At 44.4% G+C, this 21671-nt stretch overlaps 1 protein-coding gene across 1 annotated transcript; it reads right to left on the bottom strand.

The window, feature by feature from the left end:
• Positions 1-43: 43 nt before the first annotated feature.
• On the bottom strand, positions 44-4368 carry LOC142210783 (perilipin-2-like). Its single transcript, XM_075280209.1, has 8 exons — positions 4277-4368; positions 4150-4196; positions 3010-3205; positions 2344-2426; positions 1994-2246; positions 1504-1688; positions 726-854; positions 44-649 (listed from the first exon to the last, which is right to left on the bottom strand). Exons 2-8 carry the CDS (start codon positions 4177-4179, stop codon positions 272-274), a joined length of 1254 nt encoding a protein of 417 aa, XP_075136310.1. The 5' UTR covers positions 4180-4196; positions 4277-4368; the 3' UTR covers positions 44-271.
• Between the last annotated feature and the right edge of the window lie 17303 nt (positions 4369-21671).

Raw genomic sequence — 21671 nt, 5'->3', positions numbered from 1 at the left:
CAGACATTTTATTAATACAAAAATACAAACAGTAGACAGTGTACATAGTGCAGTTTACACATTGATGCATGTACCAGTCAGGGAAAGTTTGTGAGTATACACAGACACCCAAGAGTAAGACAAAGTCCAATGTTGAGACAAAACCCATCCACAACCATTATGTGGCCTCTTGTAACCGTTCCTGTCCCTCACATTAAGGTGGAAAGTAATACAAGTGTAGCTAGATTTCGCCCATTAAGTGCAAAGTTGCTTTGACTGATTTCCCTCCTCCTCAAGCTTCTTGGTTGGCAGAGTCTCCCTCATCAACTCTAGGCTCCCCATCTTTACTATCAGCCACCTGTGGGTAAAAAGGACCTACCAGCCAACTTAGCGTAGTGTTGTTAACAAAGTAGTCCATCATTTCATCCATAGAATCCTTCATTTTTGTGAACTGGTCCCTAGTGGTGGCCAAGAGGCTGTCTGACATTTCTCTGAAGGAAGAGGCAGAACGGAAGTTTTGATAGACGTCTGCAGCCATGGCGCTAACATTCTGAGCCTTGTTCTGGATGTTTTGTGGGAGACCTTGAACGCTGGAGACCAGAGACAGACATGTGGTTTGCAGTTGTTGAGAGAGATTACGGGCAATAGTTAGCGTGCGGGATTCAATTTGCTGTAAAGAGATATTGACATGTTAAGCTTCTACCCTGAAGATGGTCCTAGTATACATTTGATAGTAATGTCATTACCTCAGGGCTTTCTCCACTAGTTTCTTGTTCTGTGCCTTTTGTCCACTCCACCCACTTATTGTAGATCTTCTCCTGAGCATCATGGATTTTCTGATTAGCACCATTCATGTTCCTTCTTGCATATTCAATCTAGGATAATAGCAATATTTATATATATAGCATTTATGGGATATGGCTAATGTAAGCAAAAGCATGCATAGAAAAGGTGTGCCCCAAAGATGGCTTGGTGTGACTTTTTTTACATCTGGTAGAAGCCTCCTTTTTCTCTTCTGGCATGGAGAGATATTAACTAGCCAATATTCTAAGTAGGGGGCTACATGCATCAGTCTGCTGATGTCTCCTACAATGGAACCATCTATAGGAAAATTCAGATTGCTTTTGTCAAGTATTCGACTGCTGTGGCTGTAGCACAAAATGCACACTGCAGTGCATGGATTATGTTTAAAATTCCATAAGCTACTGTAATTCTCAGCATATTAGCTGCTGTGATTCTGTGAGCAGTTAACCCACTGCAAACTTGCAACATGTGGACCTAGTATACACAAAAATTAAGCAGAAGGGGCTTGAAAGCCAAGACAGCTGCCAGGCTCATTAAGGCACTGATAAGTAGTGGGCTGCCTGTGGAGAGTCAGTGAGAAAGTCTACTTCTGGCTTGAGCATTGTAAGTCTCACATGCACACAAAAAAAAATTCACACAAGTTAAAATGTTATACCACTACAGTTTAAGGAGCTTCTGAGAAAGCTGGCACGACTAATTTATTAGTTATAGTTTACTAACCAGATCAACTGTATTCTGGAGCTGAGCAATTGCTTCCTGACTTCTGCACTTAGCATCCTTGATCCGGGTCAAAGCTTGTTGATAAGCACGCTTGCGCGCCTTGGTAGACAGGGATCCCAATCGAATATAATAGCTAGGCTTATCCTTGGACAACTCAAAGCCTTCTGTTTTAGCCGCTTCCTTAGCTAGAAAATAAGGATTCAGGCATGTAGGTTTGTACAAATATTTATGGAAAGGGCCTTCTCCTACATAATCCAGCTTTAAGCATGCAGGCACCTTCTTACCTAATGGTCACAAAAACTAAATATCAAAATTGCCAAAAATAAAAATTCACTTTAAATGATATTGATAAAAAAGGTAAAGCACCTTTTTTAGCCAAATATCACCAAAAGTAATAACTTCACTTTTAATATTTTTTTTTTATTTAGCCTGAAGATTTTGTAATAGAAATACCATGGGTATCTCCCAACAGTGACTTGCACCTTCTTACCTAACTCTTCATCAGTTGGTGGCAAGTATTGTTCCAGAAGTGTCTCAGACTGGGTTAGTGCATTATCTACACGACTGCTCACGATTTTCACTACACTGCTCCCAAGAACAGTGTTAATGCTGCCATTTACAACAGCCTTAGTCATCTCCACACTGTCCTGCACAGCTCCCTTGGTTTTATCAACTACGTCGGTGATACTCTGAACAACAGCATCTTTGGCCCCAGTCACCACTCCTGAGGCATTAGCCACAACCTAAAACAGAAACAGTTTTAGACAAGATCAGCTCATGAGTAATGCATTTAGCTAGTCATACTGCAGAATAGGTTTATTACATGACTTTAGAACCTACCTTCTCAGAAGGCTGATAAAGAATAGGCAGCTTCTCTTCAATCTTATCCAGCCCAACACAGGCAATGTTGTTAGCCAGAGCAACTAGGAGGAGAAAGAAAGTTAGCTTTTCCTCTGTGACGCAACCCATAGTCATCAGTATGCTGCAAGCCAGCAGAGGTCGTAGTGAGTAATGCTTGGACTGTGTGTAGCATGACATTTGGCCTACTTACTATGGTAGGAGGGAATGAACTAAACACCTAAAAGCAAATCCCACATTTCAAGGGAAAGTTACAGGACCTTTCATCACCTCCAGGTCTAGCATCAGGTAGCATATGGTACAGTTGGATTTTCTCTAGCTACCACCATTTCTGCAGTCAATGCAGTAGCAGATAAAGGGCATGACTGCACAACTGACACTGCTCTCTTGACAGTACAGAGTCTGAACAGCAACACGGAGAAGCACAGCATTTTTTGCTTGTAATAGTATGGGCTATGAAAAAAGCCAGATTCTTTTTAGAGCAATTTCTACATTAACAGACCCTCCCCCACCCATATCTCTAGATTGCCAAGTGTATTGTCATCAGATAAGGTTGTCTAGAGGAAGCTGCATTTCTAAGTATGGAAGATACAGAACTAAAGATACTAAACCCCCAAACCCCTTAGTTAGCACTGACTTAGTACATACTTTGAGGCTCAAGTTTCTGTAGGATTGGCATGGCACTGGTTATTGCCACAGATGTGATAGTCTTCACGCTCTTCTCGGCAACATCACATACAGACTTCAGGTACGGATGGTTCTCTTTGGTGGTTACATAGGCAGATGACACCATATCATAAGTTGAGCTCACCAATGGGAGGTTGATTAACCTTACCACCACATTCTAAGAAAACAAAAGTTACACAAGTACTTGACAAGTGCTATGCCTAAACCATAGTATATGAAGATAGATCTGGAAGTGTATATTAGTGAAACCTCAGGGTTTCCATGAAAAGGCTTAGCCTTACATTAGGTCATCAGTAAAGATCTGTGGAGACGCATTGGACCTTCACTAGACAATACACATGCTATAGCCTTATTTTACTACTGAATGCAAAGTCTGTGTGTACTCCTAGGAAATCCCTGTAATCACATGAGCCAAAATACACCCTGTAGGAAGCAGTGAAAGCAAGATTAAGCAGTACACCTGTCTCCTCTCCCCCACTGAGAAAAGGCAACAAATTCAGGTCAGGTTTAGAAAGAGAGAACGACCACAGATTCAGCTCTAAGTTATGCTGTGTGAGGATATCCTTTCAGTGCACTCAGGTAAGCAATGCTGTAAGGTCAAAGTAGAGAGGTTGGAAGGCCTAGCTCACAATTGTGCTCGGCATTTACTACACCTTAAGGCTAGGTTCACATCTGCACTGGAGTCTCCATACAAGACTCTGCATTAAGTCAGCAAAGAGAGATGTCCTGCAAGGAGGAGGAGTTCTCTCCATCAGCTTCAGTATCAAACCAGCAGAAGCCACGCAAACCCCATTATAGCCTATGGGGACCACAGAACCACTTTAAGTAGTAAGGACTCCATACAGTCACACATAACACTAGAGATCTAGTGCCAACCTATCATCAGAATGCCAAGACCCCCTCAGCTATAGAGAATGATACATTAGCCATTTCTTGATGCCATAACAGGTAGCCCAGATCCTTTCATAGTATAGAAGTACCACAGGTAGAGAATACAGAGAAGCTGATGCCTAGTGTATCATAGCATGCCCTGTAATAACACTATACAGCTGGCTCACCTGCACCTCAGGTATCACCCACTACATAATGCTCAGGACGTACCTGTTGCTGCTGCTCCACAGTTTCAGCCATACTGCTACGTAGAAAACCTGCAAAACCCAAAGCACAGGGTCAAACACAAGAGATGAAACCACATAAGGCGGCGGCAGCGAGTCTAAGCAGCACCCACCGAGTGTCTCCTCAGAAGTCTCTATACAACACCAGTACACCCAGCACCAGGAGCGAATGTCTCCTAGCACGGAGTCTGCGCACTTATAGGCGGCTGGCCACGCCCACCTAACTAGGCGCTGCCCCGCAGTCAGCTGACTGGTGAGACGGCTCCATGACGTCATGTAGTTGGCTCTAATGAGCGCCAATGGGAGCGTGCGCGGCAGTCAGAGGTGAAGGCTATGACAGACTATGTGTGTCCGACTAGTCAGCGATGTGTTCTGTTCTAAACAGCGGGATCATGGCTGCTCTTTGTGGGCAGAAGTAGCCTGAAAACTTCATGTTTTATTGCAGTGTCAACAGCAGAGATAGATGTGATCTGCTTGTAGATGTGACTATTTGTTCTACATGTCTTTTTAATGGATAGCACCATGCGTCCTCCATTACGCTTAAAGGGCTTGTCCAGACATAAATGAACAATCCTTTTAATGTTTACATCAGCTGGGGGCATTGGAAAAAATAAAATGTATACTCACCTGTCCCCGATGCTCCAGTGTCCTACGGCGTGTCCTGGTTCTTCTACTCCGGTATCGTCTCCCAGGTCTCTTCCGGAGGACCGCTGAGGCCAATCAGTGGCTTCATGTGACTGCTGAGGACTATTAGCAAAGGGCCTTCAATGTCACTACATGTGACATCACCGGACCTTTTCTTGAGGCCTGCTGACGGCGGTCACGTGACTTCTCTCAGCTGATTTCAGCATGAAATGGGCAGAAACCTGGCAGACCCCATTATATTCTGGGTAGGCGCTTTCCAACCCGTTTATGCCGGAGGTAGTATTGTATTTGAGTTCCACTAATGGAACTCTAGGCATAATTGGGTTAAGGCTTGGTTCACACTAGAGTTCAGGGTCTCTGTCCCCATTCCAATTAAAATAGTCAGGTAAACGGTTTTTAAGCGGATAGGGTTTCCGTTGTACAGGTCCCCAAGTGGACTCTAAAAACATAAACTTGCACTCTAGTGTGAAGCGAGAACCTTTCTTCACATTCATTGAAATATCATCCATATGTCATCTGTGCCGTTTTCTACATGTAGCCTTATTTATATAGAGCATCATAGTGGGTTCAGATGTAGGTGTGGACGTGTTTCCTACTATAGAGGCCTAGTCACCTCTCCTGACATATCTGTGTTAGTAAATACTTGTATTCATCATGATATAACATTTCTGGAGCATCTGTGTTGTGTGGCTCTTCTGTTTTTCCTCTCAGAAATATATGAATAATCAGGGCCGCATTTCTAATGAGACGAGGTGAGGCGGCGGCCTCAGACGGCACTCCACAGGGGGCGGCAGCTGTGGCAATTTTTTTTTTTTACTTTTTGGTTTTTTTTCTCTAAACTAGCGCAGGTTTTCTAAACTGCGCTGGTTTAGACCTCTGCGACTCAGTGCAGGTGGCGTCATCACTGTCTGGGCTGAGATGCAGACGTGTTATTGCCGGGTGCAGTGAAGAGGCAGCGGATAGTTCAGTAAGCAGCGTACTTTTCTTTTTGTTTTATAATAGGCCGCTACCTGGTCGAGTATCCCCAGCACATAGCGTCCTATTTACCTACCTGCCCGAGCCTGCTCACTGCTGCCCCTCGCGTCCCCCTCTGCTATAGGACACGATAGGCGGCTGTGAGCAGGCCTGAACCCAGGCGGCGATCCCAGTACCACTATTATAATTTTCAGACTCCCCGAGCACAATAATCGGAGCCCCAGCCTGTGAATGCTAGCACAGGCTTTGGGCCTGTATGGTAATATCTCAGACCACGTGACGCCTGGGATGTTACGATACAGGCCCGAAGTCTTCTAGAATTAACATCGGAGAGGTGAGTAACACTGTTTATTATGTTCCCTCACCTCCCCTGAGGCTCCGATTATTATACTTGGGAGTCTCAAAAGCCCAAAAAAAAAAAAAAAAAATGATACTCCATTCCGTGGAATTTTTTGGGATCCGTAATGGAGCCTATGCAAACTATAGTGGATCAGATGCAGAGTTTGACTCAGGTGGTACAAGACCTGGTAGTGAAAGTTCAGGATTAGGAAAAGTCTTGGTCTCAAGCTGCTTCTCAAGAATTGATGTAAATTCCCCTTGTCAAAGGCACATACGCTGAAACGTGTGCCGGGGTGTGTCTTCTGCTGGTTGTAGGTACAGTGCCTGGATGCACCATGGGTAAGTAATGCTATATGTTTACACTTATACTACCTCTCTCTCTTCCTGGATGTGCAGCTGCTGTTAGGATGTGAGACTGGGTCACTCTTTCTGGCTTATATGCTACTATTGTTATTATAGGATAACATTATTTACACACATATAGATTCTTGATCTAATTGTTTGTATACTTTTATAATACTTTTTTGATATACATTGTAAGCCGATGGCTGTTCAGGTAATGGAGGGGGTGTACATCTCACCCAGACTACTAAGGTGGGTGAGATGAGAAAACTCCAGGAAGGACATTTCACAGCAGATAACTATTGTCTGCTGAGAGTTATTTCAAAGTTCCAGTTACTGGGCTGGATTTTTAGGAATGACAGGTAGGATTGGTAGTGGGACCTGTCATTCCACACCCCTTCCAGTACACACATTGGGAATGTTCCGGCAGCAACTCAGCTGTAGAGATAATAATAATAATGCCCCCTAAAATCAGTATTTCCCCCTAGTATTAATTCACTCCCCCCCCCCCACCAAAAAAAATAAAAATAAATACTTACCTGCTTTCAATCCCCTGATACACGGGCTTTCTACCATCACTTCTTCGCTACCTCCTCCAGGTACCGTCAGCATCCCAGCTCAGGAGGTGCAGGGTAGTGACATCATTGAGCCCTGGGTCAGAGCGCTGACATCTTTAGCATTAAAAAAAAACACCTGAGGCCGCAAGCTTCTACAGGTCTGCGGCCCTCAGGTTAACAGAATAGTAGAGCAGGAAGCGGTTCTACCTGCTCTATTATGCATCTGTGTGTTTGTGGCGGCTCCAGAGTGGGCCCCACAAGGTTGGTGGGCCTAGAACCGTCGCCCCCTCTGCCCCCCCACCCTTCCGGTAGCTACGCCTCTGACTATAGGCCAGAAGAAACTACTTAGATGACATTTTCCTGGTAAAATTTATACAACCTGCTACTGGATACACAGGTTTTAGCTGGACTTTTTTTTTACCCTTACTGGGTATAGGTTGAATTTTCATCTGTACTTTTTTGGAGAGAAATGCAAACTAAACAACAGGACTCATTAGAGTCAAACCTGTACTCTTCTATATAACTGAAGAGAGAAAATGAAGATACAAGGACTCAGTGGGTCAGTGGGCCTCTTATAGGTGGGTCTTGTTTGTCTAATTGATGATTTAACTGCTTAATAACCTGCCTCTTCTCGTTTTACTAGGGGAAAATATCCCAATTGTGTACTGCCGACGGATGAACAGGAAAATGGTTTCTTTAAGATAGTATCAGGGGAGGCCTCCACAGTGGGTAAAGAGTTGACGTACACTTTGACCATTGTGGATCCCTCCCCTAACTCTGTTATTAAATAAAACACAAACAGAGGCAAAGGTGACCGTTATGGTTTCTTTAAATGCTGTGGCAGTTGCAAGCTTTGAAAATGGGGCAGTCTGCATGCTGAGGAATAAAGTCTATCGTTTTCAGTGCTCAGGACTTTAATCAGACTTGTCAGTATATTTGACTGTACAAAAAGAAAGATAAAAAATTCCAATGAAAAGATAGAACACAGTATAAAGGAGGGCCGTGCAGTCGCACTCTCCAAGAGCTCCCGGTCCCAGGCCGCTATTTTATACTCTCTTACCGGGTCAGGACGCTTACCTTGCCCGATTCCAGCATGGTCCGTCGCCTAGGCCGCAGGACTCCATCCTCGTCTCGGGTAGAGCCGCAGATGGCGAAGTTTCTCCTCTCTGCGGCTTCCTCTGCTTCCTCCCACGGCGGCTCCAAGATGGCGCCGGCGCGCGCCCCTGCAGCAGACACCGCGAGCCTCCCTCCACGGCAGCAATCAGCGCAGACGGCAGCACGGCTCCTCTCCCAGGCGGCTCCAGTCACCTCTCCGGCTCCGGTCCTGTCATCACCTGACAAGGGGACTCGGGCAAGCTACTGACAAGGTACCGCAGACTCCTGTCCTCCTCCATGATGACAGCGGTGCTGGCCTCGTGGTGCCCCCCCACCCCCTCTCCTCCATCACAGCAGCTCCTGCAGCCCCCATGCTGCCAGTCAAGCCTTCTGTTCCCTTACAGAGAGGAGTGGAGGTGGTACCAGACTTGCCTTCCTCCCTGGACCCTGTTATGCTCTCTCTCCCTGCACCCACCCTGCTCCCTGCTGTACAGTCCCTGGACCCTGCACCTGAAGGTTCAATGGGCCGACGTGCAGGGCCTCTCACTCTGGTCGCTGCTTCTGCCCCTGGTGAAGTCTCCCCCTTGCCTCCTACACCTCTGGACCAGGTCAGCCCATCCGGCTTGCTTCTCTCCCTACCCCAAGGCGATGACCCCCCGTACGTCGACCCGGATTTAGTTTACCCTGGCACTCCTGCGGTTTCGCGGGCTCCGCTCTCTGACTCCTCTGATTCTTCGTCGCGAGCCTCTCATTGTCCCAAGCGCCCTAAACTGTCGGATATTTGGGATTTGCTCGGCTCTATGCCTACTAAATTGGACCTAGAGGCCATGGTCCGGAGAGTGGAAGAAAGACAGGACAAGATCCTTTCTAGCTTTAAGTCCGACCTCCATACCTTGTCGGTCCAGGTCTCGGCCCAACAGCAACGTACGGACTCTATCGACCAGCGCCTCGACTCTTTGGAGCAAACCCTCTCTTCTCAACGCACGCTCAATCGTCATTTGCTGCTCCAAGTAGACGATCAGGAAAATAGAGGTCGCCGAAATAATATTAAGCTTCGTGGCATCCCGGCTGTTGTACCGAATGGTGAACTCCGCTCTATTGCCGTTTCTGTTTTTAATACTGTTCTGACTAGACCAGTGGACACGGAGATTACTATCGACAGAATTCACCATATGCTGGGCCCTCGGAGGGCCTCTTCTATGGATCCACGTGATGTCCTTTGCCGAGTACACTTTTTTACAGAGAAGGAGGATATTCTTCAGGCGGCCTGGCGCCGCGGTCCGGTTCCCTTCATGGATTCTTCAATTTCACTTCTCCCGGATGTCTCCCGCCGCACTCTAGCTATGCGGCGTCTCTTGAAACCTGTCCTTTGTTTGATTCTGGACTCGGGGGCCACGTACCGCTGGGGTCATCCCTTCCATCTCCAAGTCCGACGTAATGGAGCGGTCGTCACCTTGCACTCCCCGGATCAGACCGTTGAACTGGCTCAATTCTTGGATGTCCCGGCCTTGTCTCTCCCGAATTGGTTGGACTTTCCGCTCCCTGCTGCTCCTCCTGCTGACCGATCTTCTTCACCCCCTCTGCCGCGTCAGAAACTTCGTGGACTGACCTCTCCTGTGCCTTCCTCTGGCGGGGCAGTATCCTTACCTGTGGTCTAGGCTGTATTTGGACTTCTTTGCTATGATCTCTCTGTGATGCCTTGTTTCCTTTTATTGGGTAGCAAAAAAGTCAATGGTACCGCACACTCAAAAATTATATGTGGTGCTAGCGAAAAAAGGTCCTTCGACCCAAATATACTAGTGAAAATAGATTTTGCTGCACACACTGTTTTGTGATCAAAGGAATATAGAGATTTATTTTACAATATAGTTAACGCCTTTTGACACAATGCAAAATATTGGCATAGAAAGACAGGCTAGATCAATTGGATATGACGTTTCGGTCCTTAGACCTTCATCAGACGCGATCTAGGAGCAATAAACACACTTTATTACATCACTTCTGGTTTCTTACCTTGGCCCTGGTGGAACACATCAGTGGAACACATACCTCACTTCCGCTGATGTCAGTTCCTGTCGGCATCCCTCTAGGTTATCACATACCATAGCCTCTATGTCAGCCTATTCTGGTTTATACCCTTAATTTTCCATTTCAACCTGCCCTTTACCCCCTGATTTTCATATATTCTTGGCTCTCTTATCCTCCATATTCATACATACCCTTCTCTCCTTTTCTTCCTTGCGTTCCACTGTGGAACACATCGCCATCTTTAATACATCACTTCCGGGTTCTGACCTTTGGCTCTGGGCGGGCTCACACTATTTAAACCCCACTTTTCCACAGTACTGTCCATGCCTTGACACTTATACTGATCCTGCTACCACACTAGGTAAGACTTCATCCCCTTTACACCTCCACCTTTCAGTGTTCCATATATTCAGCTCTCCATACCTCTGGCTATTTTCCATGCTCCTCATCCTCTCCCTTATTTACACGCTGGCTTGTTCTCTATCCTATTTCTTGACATCATATTTACCTCCTGTGTTTTGTCCTCATCACATCTTGTCTCTGTAAGATTTATCTGGCTTACTTCTGTTCTCTATTCTTTTATTTTTCTTTGTCTTTTGTTATATAGTTCTCTGTTGTTACTTCTTGGCAAATTTATGTTTATGTACTCTGCTTGTACTATGACGCTATATTTGACCATATCTGACATGTCATTGATATATACCTGTGTTTATTGCTCCTAGATCGCGTCTGATGAAGGTCTAAGGACCGAAACGTCATATCCAATTGATCTAGCCTGTCTTTCTATGCCAATATTTTGTATTGTGTCAAAAGGCGTTAACTATATTGTAAAATAAATCTCTATATTCCTTTGATCACAAAACAGTGTGTGCAGCAAAATCTATTTTCACTTGTTTCCTTTTATTGTCAATGCTGATACCCCTTGTTTTCTTCCTATTACATAGCAGAGCTCCTCTGTGGGGGTTTTCCTTCTCTTTGACTGTCCTTCATTGATAAGGCCTCCTGTCGTATTTTCCATCTCTGTGACTGTCCTATGTTGCTAGTTCTGCTTATTACCTTTGGTTGATTTGCTCGCAGTTCTGCTCATTTTTTCCTGTTTACTCCTTGCGCCTTAAGTGTCTTGCCCTACCGGCAGCGGTTGCAGGCCCTGTTCTGTGGTTGCCTTGTCTTTGTCCACCCCCCCCCTCCTCCCCGGAGGGGTTAGATGGATACGGCAGTTCTCCGAGTGTATAATGCGGTGTGCCTCGGAGACCTGCATTAGTGGGTTTTCCCACTGTTTGATGTTTTCCGTGCCCGGACTAGCTGGGCCCGGCTCTGGTCTGTTACCTGTTCCAAGACTAACTTGGTTCGGGTTCAATGTTATTGTTTGTTTTTCATGGCTTTGCGTTTCCCCCTTCTTTTTCCTTTCCTGTTTGTCTCTCCCATTGATGTTTGTCTAGCTACCCGATGTTCGTCCTGTTCCTCCTTCTTTTCTTTCTTTTTCTCTGTCCTCTTTCTCCTCCCTTCCTCCGCTCCTCCCTGCTCCCGCTGCCGTCCTTGGTTCCCGCGGCCTTTGCTTGCTTTCACAACCATGGTCTCCGCACTCTGGTGCGGCGTTCCTCACTTTATTGCTATGGGATATGGGACTCCTCGTAGCTTGTATTCCAGACTCTCTTTTTAGGGACGGCCCGGCCTTCATCCTGTCGTTTTCTAGGTCTCTTGCTTCGTACCTTGGCTACTGCCCTGACTTTTCATTCTGGGGGTCCGGTTTGTGGCTTCTTCGCCCTTCCACCTGATAGATACTTTGGCCTTCCTGGAGGCCTTGGGATGTCTTCTAGTTTCTCGTGTCGCATCTCCTCATTCCCTGTTTGAGTTCTCCTAGTTATCTGCACGAGAGGTCTGTATGGACTCTAGTTCCCCATGGTTTCTCTATCAGGGTACCCTCTGCTGTCGCGGCCTGGCTGATGGCTGTACCCTTAATGCCGTCTGGTTGCTTGGTCGGTGCTCGGAGCTGCCCCCCAATTCCTCCTTCCCTTTTTTCCCTTACCTCATTTTCCTTTACCTCTTTTTCCCTTCTCCCCTTCTCCTAATTTGGTTCTTTGTCCTGTCTTTGTCTGCCTTGTTTACCATTGTGGGCTATCTTGTGTGTGTTCGGTTTTTGTTTTGTCCATATGGACGCGTTCATTCATATGTTTTGCTGTTTAGGGCTGCTGTGCCTTAGCTGTGTTGTTTACCTGTTTTGTTTTGCCTACTCTCTGTCAATTTATAAATAAAGAATTTATTTAAAAAAAAAAAAATTCCAATGAAAAATCTATACTCTGCCATCCTGCCAGTCCACCCAACCTGCGTTGGAAAGAAAAAGTGCTGTAAAATTGTCCCTCATGCACCTGACTGGTTGATCATGGGCCAGATTAGTCATGACCATGTAACCCAGATTACAGTTCCTTGGTGTCAACTGGCAGGGGTTTTCTTGTCAGAAGACAAGTTATGGAGGACCACGTAGGCTTTCACCACACCATCTACAGCTTCTGGGTTCAGCCAGATAGCAGTATTGAAAGTACACCATTTTGAAGTGAGGATCCACACTCCACAAGTTGCCTGGCTCTTAACCCCTTCCCGCCGATGGCATTTTTTGATTTTCGTTTTTGACTCCCCTCCTTCTAAACCCCATAACTTTTTTATTTCTCCGCTCCCAGAGCCATATGAGGTCTTAATTTTTGTGGGACAAATTTTTCTTCATGATGCCACCATTAATTGATCTATATAATGTACTGGGAAGCAGGAAAAAAATTCAGAATGGGGTGGATTTGAAGACAAAAATGCATTTGGTTTTACGGCGTTCACTGTGCAGCCAAAATGACATGTCCCCTTTTTTCTGTGTTTCGGTACGGTTCCAGGGATACCAAATTTATATGGTTTTATTTACATTTTGACCCCTTAAAAAAAATCCAAAACTGTGTTAAATTTTTTTTTTCTAAAAGTCGCCATATTCCGACGGCCGTAACTTTTTTATACGTAAGTGTACGGGGATGCATAGGGTGTCTTTTTTTTGCGGGGCATGGTGTACTTTTTAGTTCTACCATTTTCGGGAAATGTTATTGCTTTGATCACTTTTTATTCAAATTTTTATCAGAATCAAAACAGTGAAAAAACGGCGGTTTGGCACTTTTGACTATTCTTCCTGCTACTGCATTTACCGAACAGGAAAAATATTTTTATAGATTTGTAGAGTGGGCGATTTCGGACACGGGGATACCTAACATGTATATGTTTCACAGTTTTTAACTACTTTTATATGTGTTCTTTTTTTTTTTTTTTTTTTTCTTTTTTGCATTTATTAGACCCCCTAGGGGTGTTGAACCCCAGGGGGTCTGATCACTAATGTAATGCATTACAATGCTAATGCAATGCTAAATCATCCTTTCTTTTGCAGGCTGCATAGACCAGCCTGCAAAAGAGAGAATTTGCAGACAAGCCTGGGAGCCTTGTATAGGCTCCCCGCTGTCATGGCAACGTGACGTCGGCCCTGGAGCATGCTCCAGGAGTCGGCGATCCCGGGCAAAATGGCGGCGCCCATGCGCCGCCGGGAAAATGGCGCCTCCGGCGCCTTTGACCGCAGCGCCGGAGCGGTTAATGCCTCCGATCGGTCCGGGAACCGATCGGAGGCATTAGAGCCAGTTGTCTACTGCATAAAGGGAGCCGGGCGGCCGCCATAGTTACAGACCCGGCATGCGCCATACTATTACGGCGCATGTCGGGAAGGGGTTAATAGTCTGTAGTTGTAGATTCTTTTGTGGTAGTTGAGCCCACAGCTGAAGTACAGTTACAGAAGATTTCTACACAAGGAAGGCTTCATCGCCAACAACCACAAACGGCAAATGAGGTCCACTACCATCTGGACCTAGAGTGGGGAACAGAATCCCCAAGAGCTCCTGGAACGCAGATGTGAACCCAGACACAGAGCTGCAAAAATTTCACCATGAGTAGTACACTTATTTTGAATTTCTCCTATATCCATTGTATCAGATTGACCCTGGTGAGTGTGATACCAAAGTGTGAATCTAAGTATGCAGACCAGAATTGGACCAGAAGGGAATGAAGGTAACAAAAAAAAACACTAAATCAAAACCTATCAATTGTCTAATAAAAATGCTTTTCACTATAATCACTGTTGGTCTTCCCATACTTGTAAAAACCACTTTTCCACCCCAAACCAGCCTTGTCAGTAAGGAAATCTTTATCTCTCTATCTATTGTATGTATTGTTTTTTTCACTGTTTTGCCTCTGATTTAAATAAAAGGTGATCTAAGCAATAGACATTCCCCAAAATGGTATAACTAAAAAGTACATCTGGCCCCGCAAAAAAAGCTCTATGCATCCCCGTACAGCTGCAGGGACACCTGTCAATTTAGCCTTGCAGCTGTTGCAAAACTACAACTCACATATCCTATTAATATTATAAAGGTGAAAGTTTGTGAGTTTGGATGTTTGTGGGTTTGTGTGTTTGGATGTTTGTTCCTCAATCACGCAAAACCCGCTCCACCAATTTGGCTGAAATTTTCCACAAACATAGGTACTACACTGGATTGTGCAGTAAGCTACTTTTCGTCACAATAGCGCACATACGTTTTTCCCAGGACCCCCACAAAACCCAAACTCACATCACTATCTCTGCAATCTCACACACTTTGGACCATAGCAAGCCACAAAATTCATATTACCCTGTACAGCAGAGGTCAGCAAACCCTGGCACAGGTGCCAAGAGTAGCACTCCTGCGATATTTCACTGGCACGCCAGCAGCACAGGACCTGCAAGAGTTAAATGAAGTCGGAGCGTCCCTTCAGTGCTCTGCTAGAGCTGAGGCATAAGGACACTCCCCTTCTCCCACTGCCCTCCAATAAGAGGGGTGCAGGAAACCCAGGGGGTGGAGCTTAATCGCTCAGGTCTCTGCCTGCTATAGTGATAGCTCCTGCCATCTGCATCCTTAACAGGTTCCCCAAGGGGGAGAGGAAGCTGCTAGCAAAGTGAAAGTAAGGAACACATAGGTCCCTTCCTTTAGTTCCTATTCTCATTAATGTCAGGCATTTGGGGTTATTAGTTTAGTGTGAGTAACTCCATGTGCCTCACAATAATAAGAATAAACTCCATCATGTATCTCATATTAACCCCTGTGTGCCTCATATAAAGGTTACTAATAAGTGAGACATATGGAGGTACTAATAAAAGACCTCAGTAATGAAGATACTTTGTTAGGATTCTGCCTTGTGTACTGGAATCAGGTGCCCTGAAGCAAGATGGCGGGAAGGGCTTCGCTGAACTAAGTTTCCTGTTTCCTGCAGCTGGGCTGGACTCCTGGTCACATGCCTCTGGTCACATGCCTTTTAAGGGGCGTGGTATCTTCTGCACATTGCTTGTGTATTCTGTTGGAGTTTCCTCTGACTGACCTCAAGCTCCTGGAGCTGGCTTTATCCCGCTGGTTCCCCAATCCTGCTGGGTCTTGCAGTCCTCCTCAAGATCATCTCTATTTGCTGCTGTACCCCTGCTGGGCTCCCTGACTCAGTCACCTGACTACTCATCCTTCGGCTTAGCTGCTGCACCTGGCGACTCCGCTGCCCGCACGGAAGTGCGAAAGGTCTGCGCCTGCTGTCGCTGAAGACCCCGGTGCCTATTCGTCCACCTGGTCCGCTCTCCGGGATTCCCGTCCACCGACAGATTCTATCTGCCCTGACATCCATTTGACCTCTGCCTGGTTACGCACCGCCTTCCCGCTCTCAGCCGGCCCTTACTGTCTGCTTGTCTATCCTGTGTCAGATTTGCAATAAAGGATTGAAACCGGACCACTGGCCTCCTGCGTATCCACTCATATCGTGACATACTTAATTATTACCTCCAAGTCTCTCACATATCAGTAACTCATGCACAAGGGTTAATGAGAGGGACATGATGGGGTTAATTGCTATTAATAAGAGGCACATGGAGTTACTAAACTGTCGTGCACAAGGGCTAGACTTTTATCTACAATTGGTCCTGTACATTTCAATGGGCCCATACACATAGATACTGTTTTTGCGGCTGTGTGTCCGGGACAAATTGAGCTGTACAATATAGAGCAGGTCCTATATTTCTCCTATACCTTTCCTACACCTGTCCGTATTTGCAGACCTGTCAATTTATTTTTATCTATAGGTCAGTGAAAACCATATCCGTGCCATTTCTGTGCAGGAGGCCTAAGGCTGAAGCACCACGTTGCGTTAACACAGCGTTTTGGTTGCAAATTTTGCTGCGTTTTATGAGCCAAAGTCACCGATGTACCATTTCAACACACCACGAACACGTAACGGTCAATAATAATGTCACCAATTTGCCTTACTGCCCACCTTATAATTACCCGGAGTCCCTTCACATAAACTAGAACTCAAGATTGGCGTCCCTGTTCTACTCATGCGTAATCTCGATGCACCCCAATTGTGTAATGGCACAAGGCTACGTGTCACACAACTAGGAACAAATATCATTGAAGCCACTATTCTTACAGGAGCAGCTAAAGGTGACAGTGTGTTAACCCCACACATTCCAATTATACCAAATAATTTCCCATTTCAATTCAAACGACTACAATTTCCCCTTAACTTGGCTTTTACAATGACCATTAATAAATCCCAAGGGCAAACGCTGAAAGTAGCAGGAATACATTTGGCCCCACCATGCTTCTCACATGGACAACTTTATGTGGCTTGCTCAAGAGCATCCTGTGCCCAAAACTTACATGTAGTGGCGGAAAATAACAAATCATGCAATGTCGTATATCCAAGTATATTCACTTGTAATACCTCTGTCCCAAAGACACTATGTACAGTTTCTCAGAACACCGTATAGCAGCTGAAATACAAATTACATTCAACACAAAGGTCTCACGTATTCTCAGAATTACACCAAAAACAAAATACACAGTTACATTTCATATCCCATACCTTATACACACTACTAAAACCTTACCCGTGCCTGTATATACCCACTTCTACAATCACCGCAGACGAAGTCGCGGGTACCAGCTAGTGTTGAATATTTTACCATTTTTTGCTTCAAATTTTTTTCCCTATTTCCTCCTCTAAAACCTTCTTATAGTCTTATAGTGCAGTGCGTCTTATAATCCGAAAAATATGGTAATATGTTTTGTCCTCATCCTCTGTGAAAACACCTGGTAATTCCCCTTTCTTTAGGAATTCTTCAACTATTGACAGGACATAAGTATCACTATCATCTAATTCAGGTTCTAACATTTTTTCTTTTTTTAGCAGCTGGTTGTGGTTCAGAAGAGGAAAAACACCGGGAGAATGAAGCTAGGGAGGAGTGAATTTCATGAAAAATTTCATAATTGACAGTGCAACTTTTTACTAGAAGGCAAATGTTTTTTGCTACAAATAGCACACTTTCTTAAAACTTCGTTGTCAGATTTTAGAGGAACATCCTTAAAGGGGTATTCCCACATCGCATACTCACCAGTCTTCCTTGTTGTAAAATCTTCTGTCTTCCTGCTTTGTTGCGTCATTGGTGGGCGAGGTTACATATGCAAAGCCAGCGGTGAGATGCCGCTGGCCCTGCGTGCACGCTCATAGACCAGTCTAGCCTTCACAATGCGAATACAGACCCGGTATCCGCCTCTCTCTATTACAGCGGGTGCCGGGTCTGTATTCGCATTGTGAAGGCTAGACTGGTCTCACCATCTATGAGCGTGCACGCAGGGCCAGCGGCATCTCGCCGCTTGGCTTTGCATATGTGAATACAGACCCGGCATCCGCTGTAATAGAGAGGCGGATGCCGGGGAGGGTTAGACGCCGGCACAGATGCACAGATGCCTGCAACATCGCTATGCTCCTGCCCTGCATGAAGCCAGGGCATATGTCGGGTTTTTAACTTGGCTCCCGGCCGGTCTGCAGTCTGTTTCTTTTGCAGGCTGGTCTAGGGAGCGTGCAAAAGAAATTATTTGCAATGCATTAGCATTGTAATGCATTGCATTAGTGATCAGACCCCCTGGAGTTCAAGACTCCTGGGGGATGGGGGTCTAATAAATGCAAAAAAAAATAAAAAAAATAGTACAATATAAAAAGTATTAAAAATTCAAATCACCCCCTTTCCCTAGAACACAAAAGTAGTTAAAGGGGTATTCCCATCTACATAATTATTTTTTAATTTGTAGATTATTGAAAGTTAAACATTTTTGCAAATGTAAGTAATTAAAAATTCTGCAGAATTTTAAAGATTTTCTCTAACTTTCTTAGTGGTCACAGTCTGTTATCTTGATCGGTTGCCATGGATACAACCACCAATGCAGAAACTTTGTAAGGTCAGAAAATCAGCCATGATTTCTTTATTGTAGCCGGGATATCTTCTGATACATGTAGTGTCCCTGCCTGATAACCCAGGTACAATAAGAAAATCATAGCTGAGTTCCTGACAAGTCCCAGACCATAGAAAGTTTCTGCATTAGTGGTCGTATCCATGGCAACCGATCAAGATAAAAGACTGTCACCACTAAGAAAGTTAGAGAAAATCTTTAAAACTCTGCAGAATTTTTAATTACCGTATATACTCGAATTTTTCAGCCCAGTTTTTGTGCTGAAAAAGCCCCCCTCGGCTTATACTCGAATCAGCAAAAAAAAAAAAAAGAAAGAAAATAAAATTTCTAAATCCCTCCTTTCCCTAGAATACATACAAAAGTTGAAAATTACTGTGAAACACATACACATTAGGTATCCCTGTGTCTGAAAGTGCCCGGTCTATGAATATAGGGTATCTGCAGTGCTCCTGTTCCGTTGGGAAGGGGTTAATAGGAGCACTGAAGATACTTGGAATTCAGAAAAAAAAAAAAAGTCCTCAAGCTCAGGGAAGGGGCAGACAGACAACCAAAACACCCCCTCCCCTCCTTCCCCAGCATCTACTGCACCCAAAAACTCTGACCATTTTAATTTTTGAAATTTTCCAGTAGCTGCTGCATTTCCCCCCTAGGCTTATACTCGAGTCAATAAGTTTTCCCAATTTTTTGTGGTAAAATTAGGGGCCTCGGCTTATATTCGGGTCGGCTTATACTCGAGTATATACGGTACTTATATTTGCAAAAATGTTTAACTTTTAATTATCTACAAATATAAATATGATTATGTACATGGGAATACCCCTTTAAATACTGTGAAACACCTACATGTTAGGTATCACCGTGTCCGAAATCACCCGCTCTGCAAAAATATTTTTCCTGTACGGTAAATGCCGTAGCGGGATAAATAGTCAAAGTGCCAAACTGCCTTTTTCACAGTTTTGATTCGGATAAAAATTAGAATAAAAAGTGATCAAAGCAATAGCATTTCCCGAAAATGGTAGAACTAAAAAGTACACCTGGTCCTGCAAAAAAAGATGCCCTATACATCCCCGTACACGGATGTATAAAAGAAAAAAAAAAAAAAAGGAAAAGTTACCACTGTCAGAATATGGTGACACTTAGAAAAAAATTTTTTAATACCGTTTTGTATTTTTTTTTAAGGGGTTAAAATGTAAATAAAACCATATAAATTTGGTATCCCCAGAATCGTACCGAAACAGAATACAGATGACAGGTCATTTTGGCTGCACAGTGAATGCCGTAAAACCGAAGCCTGTAAGAAAGTCGCAGAAATGCACTTTCAAATCCACCCGAATCTGAATTTTTTCCAGCTTCCCAGTACATTATACAGAATAATTAATGGTGGCATCATTAAGAAAAATTTATCCCACAAAGATTAAGACCTCATATGGCTCTGGGAGCAGAGGGGGGGGGGGGAACAAACAAAAAAAAACGCCATCGGCAGGAAGGGGTTAAGGATGTTTATTACTGCCCCAACTACTCCCATAGCACTGTAGATGCTGTTAGCATTCCATCACACCCATCCTACATTCAACTCCTCCCCAGGGACAATGATTTTCTCTACCCAATGTCAGTTGATCACTACACTGCCCATGGACCAGCATCTACAGCACTATGGGAGAGGTTTAAAGTAGCTGGGGGCTTGTAACTCCCTTCAAGTATATTTTAGGCTTCTGGAGTTTGTCCCCAGCTACATGTTTGAGCAGGAAAAATAAATAAATTTGTATTTAACTAATCAGTATAATCTTAATGAGGGTTATGTCATTTTAAGTGTCCAAATGATGTGCACCATCACCAGAGCATTTTAGGCTTCAAGTTATAAGCCATTACAGCAAAACGTCTTTGTAACATCCTATGAGAGAACCATTTTACCCTGATGCTTAGTACTCCTGGCACTGGTGTATCTGAAAGGCCAGTGGTCATGTGAGAATCCAAGAGGTACCAGATACTACTACATGTAGAGATGGCCTCATATGGAGGGTTTGTCTTACTGTAGGAGCATCATTTATGGAGTATTGCAGGTAAACATTCACAATAAGGCAAGTGGAAGTTGGTCAGAACCAGACAAGGCCTGGTAGCTGCACAGTATGTACACAAACTTTTAGACACTGACAAGTTGATGCAGACATTTTATTAATACAAACAGTAGACAGTGTACATAGTGCGGTTTACACATTGATGCATGTACCAGTCAGGGAAAGTTTGTGAGTATACACAGACACCCAAGAGTAAGACAAAGTCCAATGTTGAGACAAAACCCATCCACAACCATTATGTGGCCTCTTGTGACCGTTCCTGTCCCTCACATTAAGGTGGAAATTAATGGAGGATTATGTAGGTAATCTGTTTTCCCATAGTCCAAACAGCAGCACAACAGATGGGGTATTCCTGCCCCTGCACGCAATTAGGACAGGTGGAACTTTTGCTCAATCAATAACCTCCCCTATAAGAGGTCACCAGACCTCCCCCTCCACGTGTTAATTATAAAGTATAAATTTCCGAAATCCTTCAGAATGTCAAACCAAATCAAATATAGGGAGGGAGCTTTGTGCTGCTGTTTGGACTATGGGAAAACAGATTATCTACATAATCCTCCATTCCCCATACGTCCAACACAGCAGCACAACAGATGGGGAGGTAGCAAGAAAAATCCCCCTAGGGTGTGTTAGAGTCAAATCCTCCATCTTTGTATTTTGTCAGTCATCTTGTAACCTTTCACACATAAACTGTGTAAGTAAGTCGCAGCTGGCTATTTGTATATCTTATCTTCATGGTATATGGAGGTCACTGAGACTCATTTAGCACCAACATGACATCTTATCTCTGTTTCCATGATATATGCATATAGACATAGTGTGAGCTGCTAGTTCACACATAAGTGTTTTTGAAGCTTTCTTTGTTTAAGGACAAAGTACAAAGTCCATTAAGCTGTAATGATATGCAAAATACATAAGGCCTCAGCCAATAGTCATGTGCCAGGTTTATCTTATAACCAATTATTTTATGCCAACTATGTTAGAATAGTCCAACCTGCTCTTGTCTGTATTGTATTTAAACCACCTTTGTGCACCATTAAATTAGAACTCACTTGATACACCATCAGTTGTGTGTGTGTGTGGCTTCTCCAGACCTGATAATGGGCGTAATTACTT

This window comes from Leptodactylus fuscus, chromosome 1 (genome assembly GCF_031893055.1).
Source record: "Leptodactylus fuscus isolate aLepFus1 chromosome 1, aLepFus1.hap2, whole genome shotgun sequence".
NCBI classification, from domain to species: Eukaryota; Metazoa; Chordata; class Amphibia; order Anura; family Leptodactylidae; genus Leptodactylus; species Leptodactylus fuscus.
The sequence above is the reverse complement of the archived record's forward strand: the minus strand, read 5'-3'. Positions and strand labels throughout refer to the sequence as shown.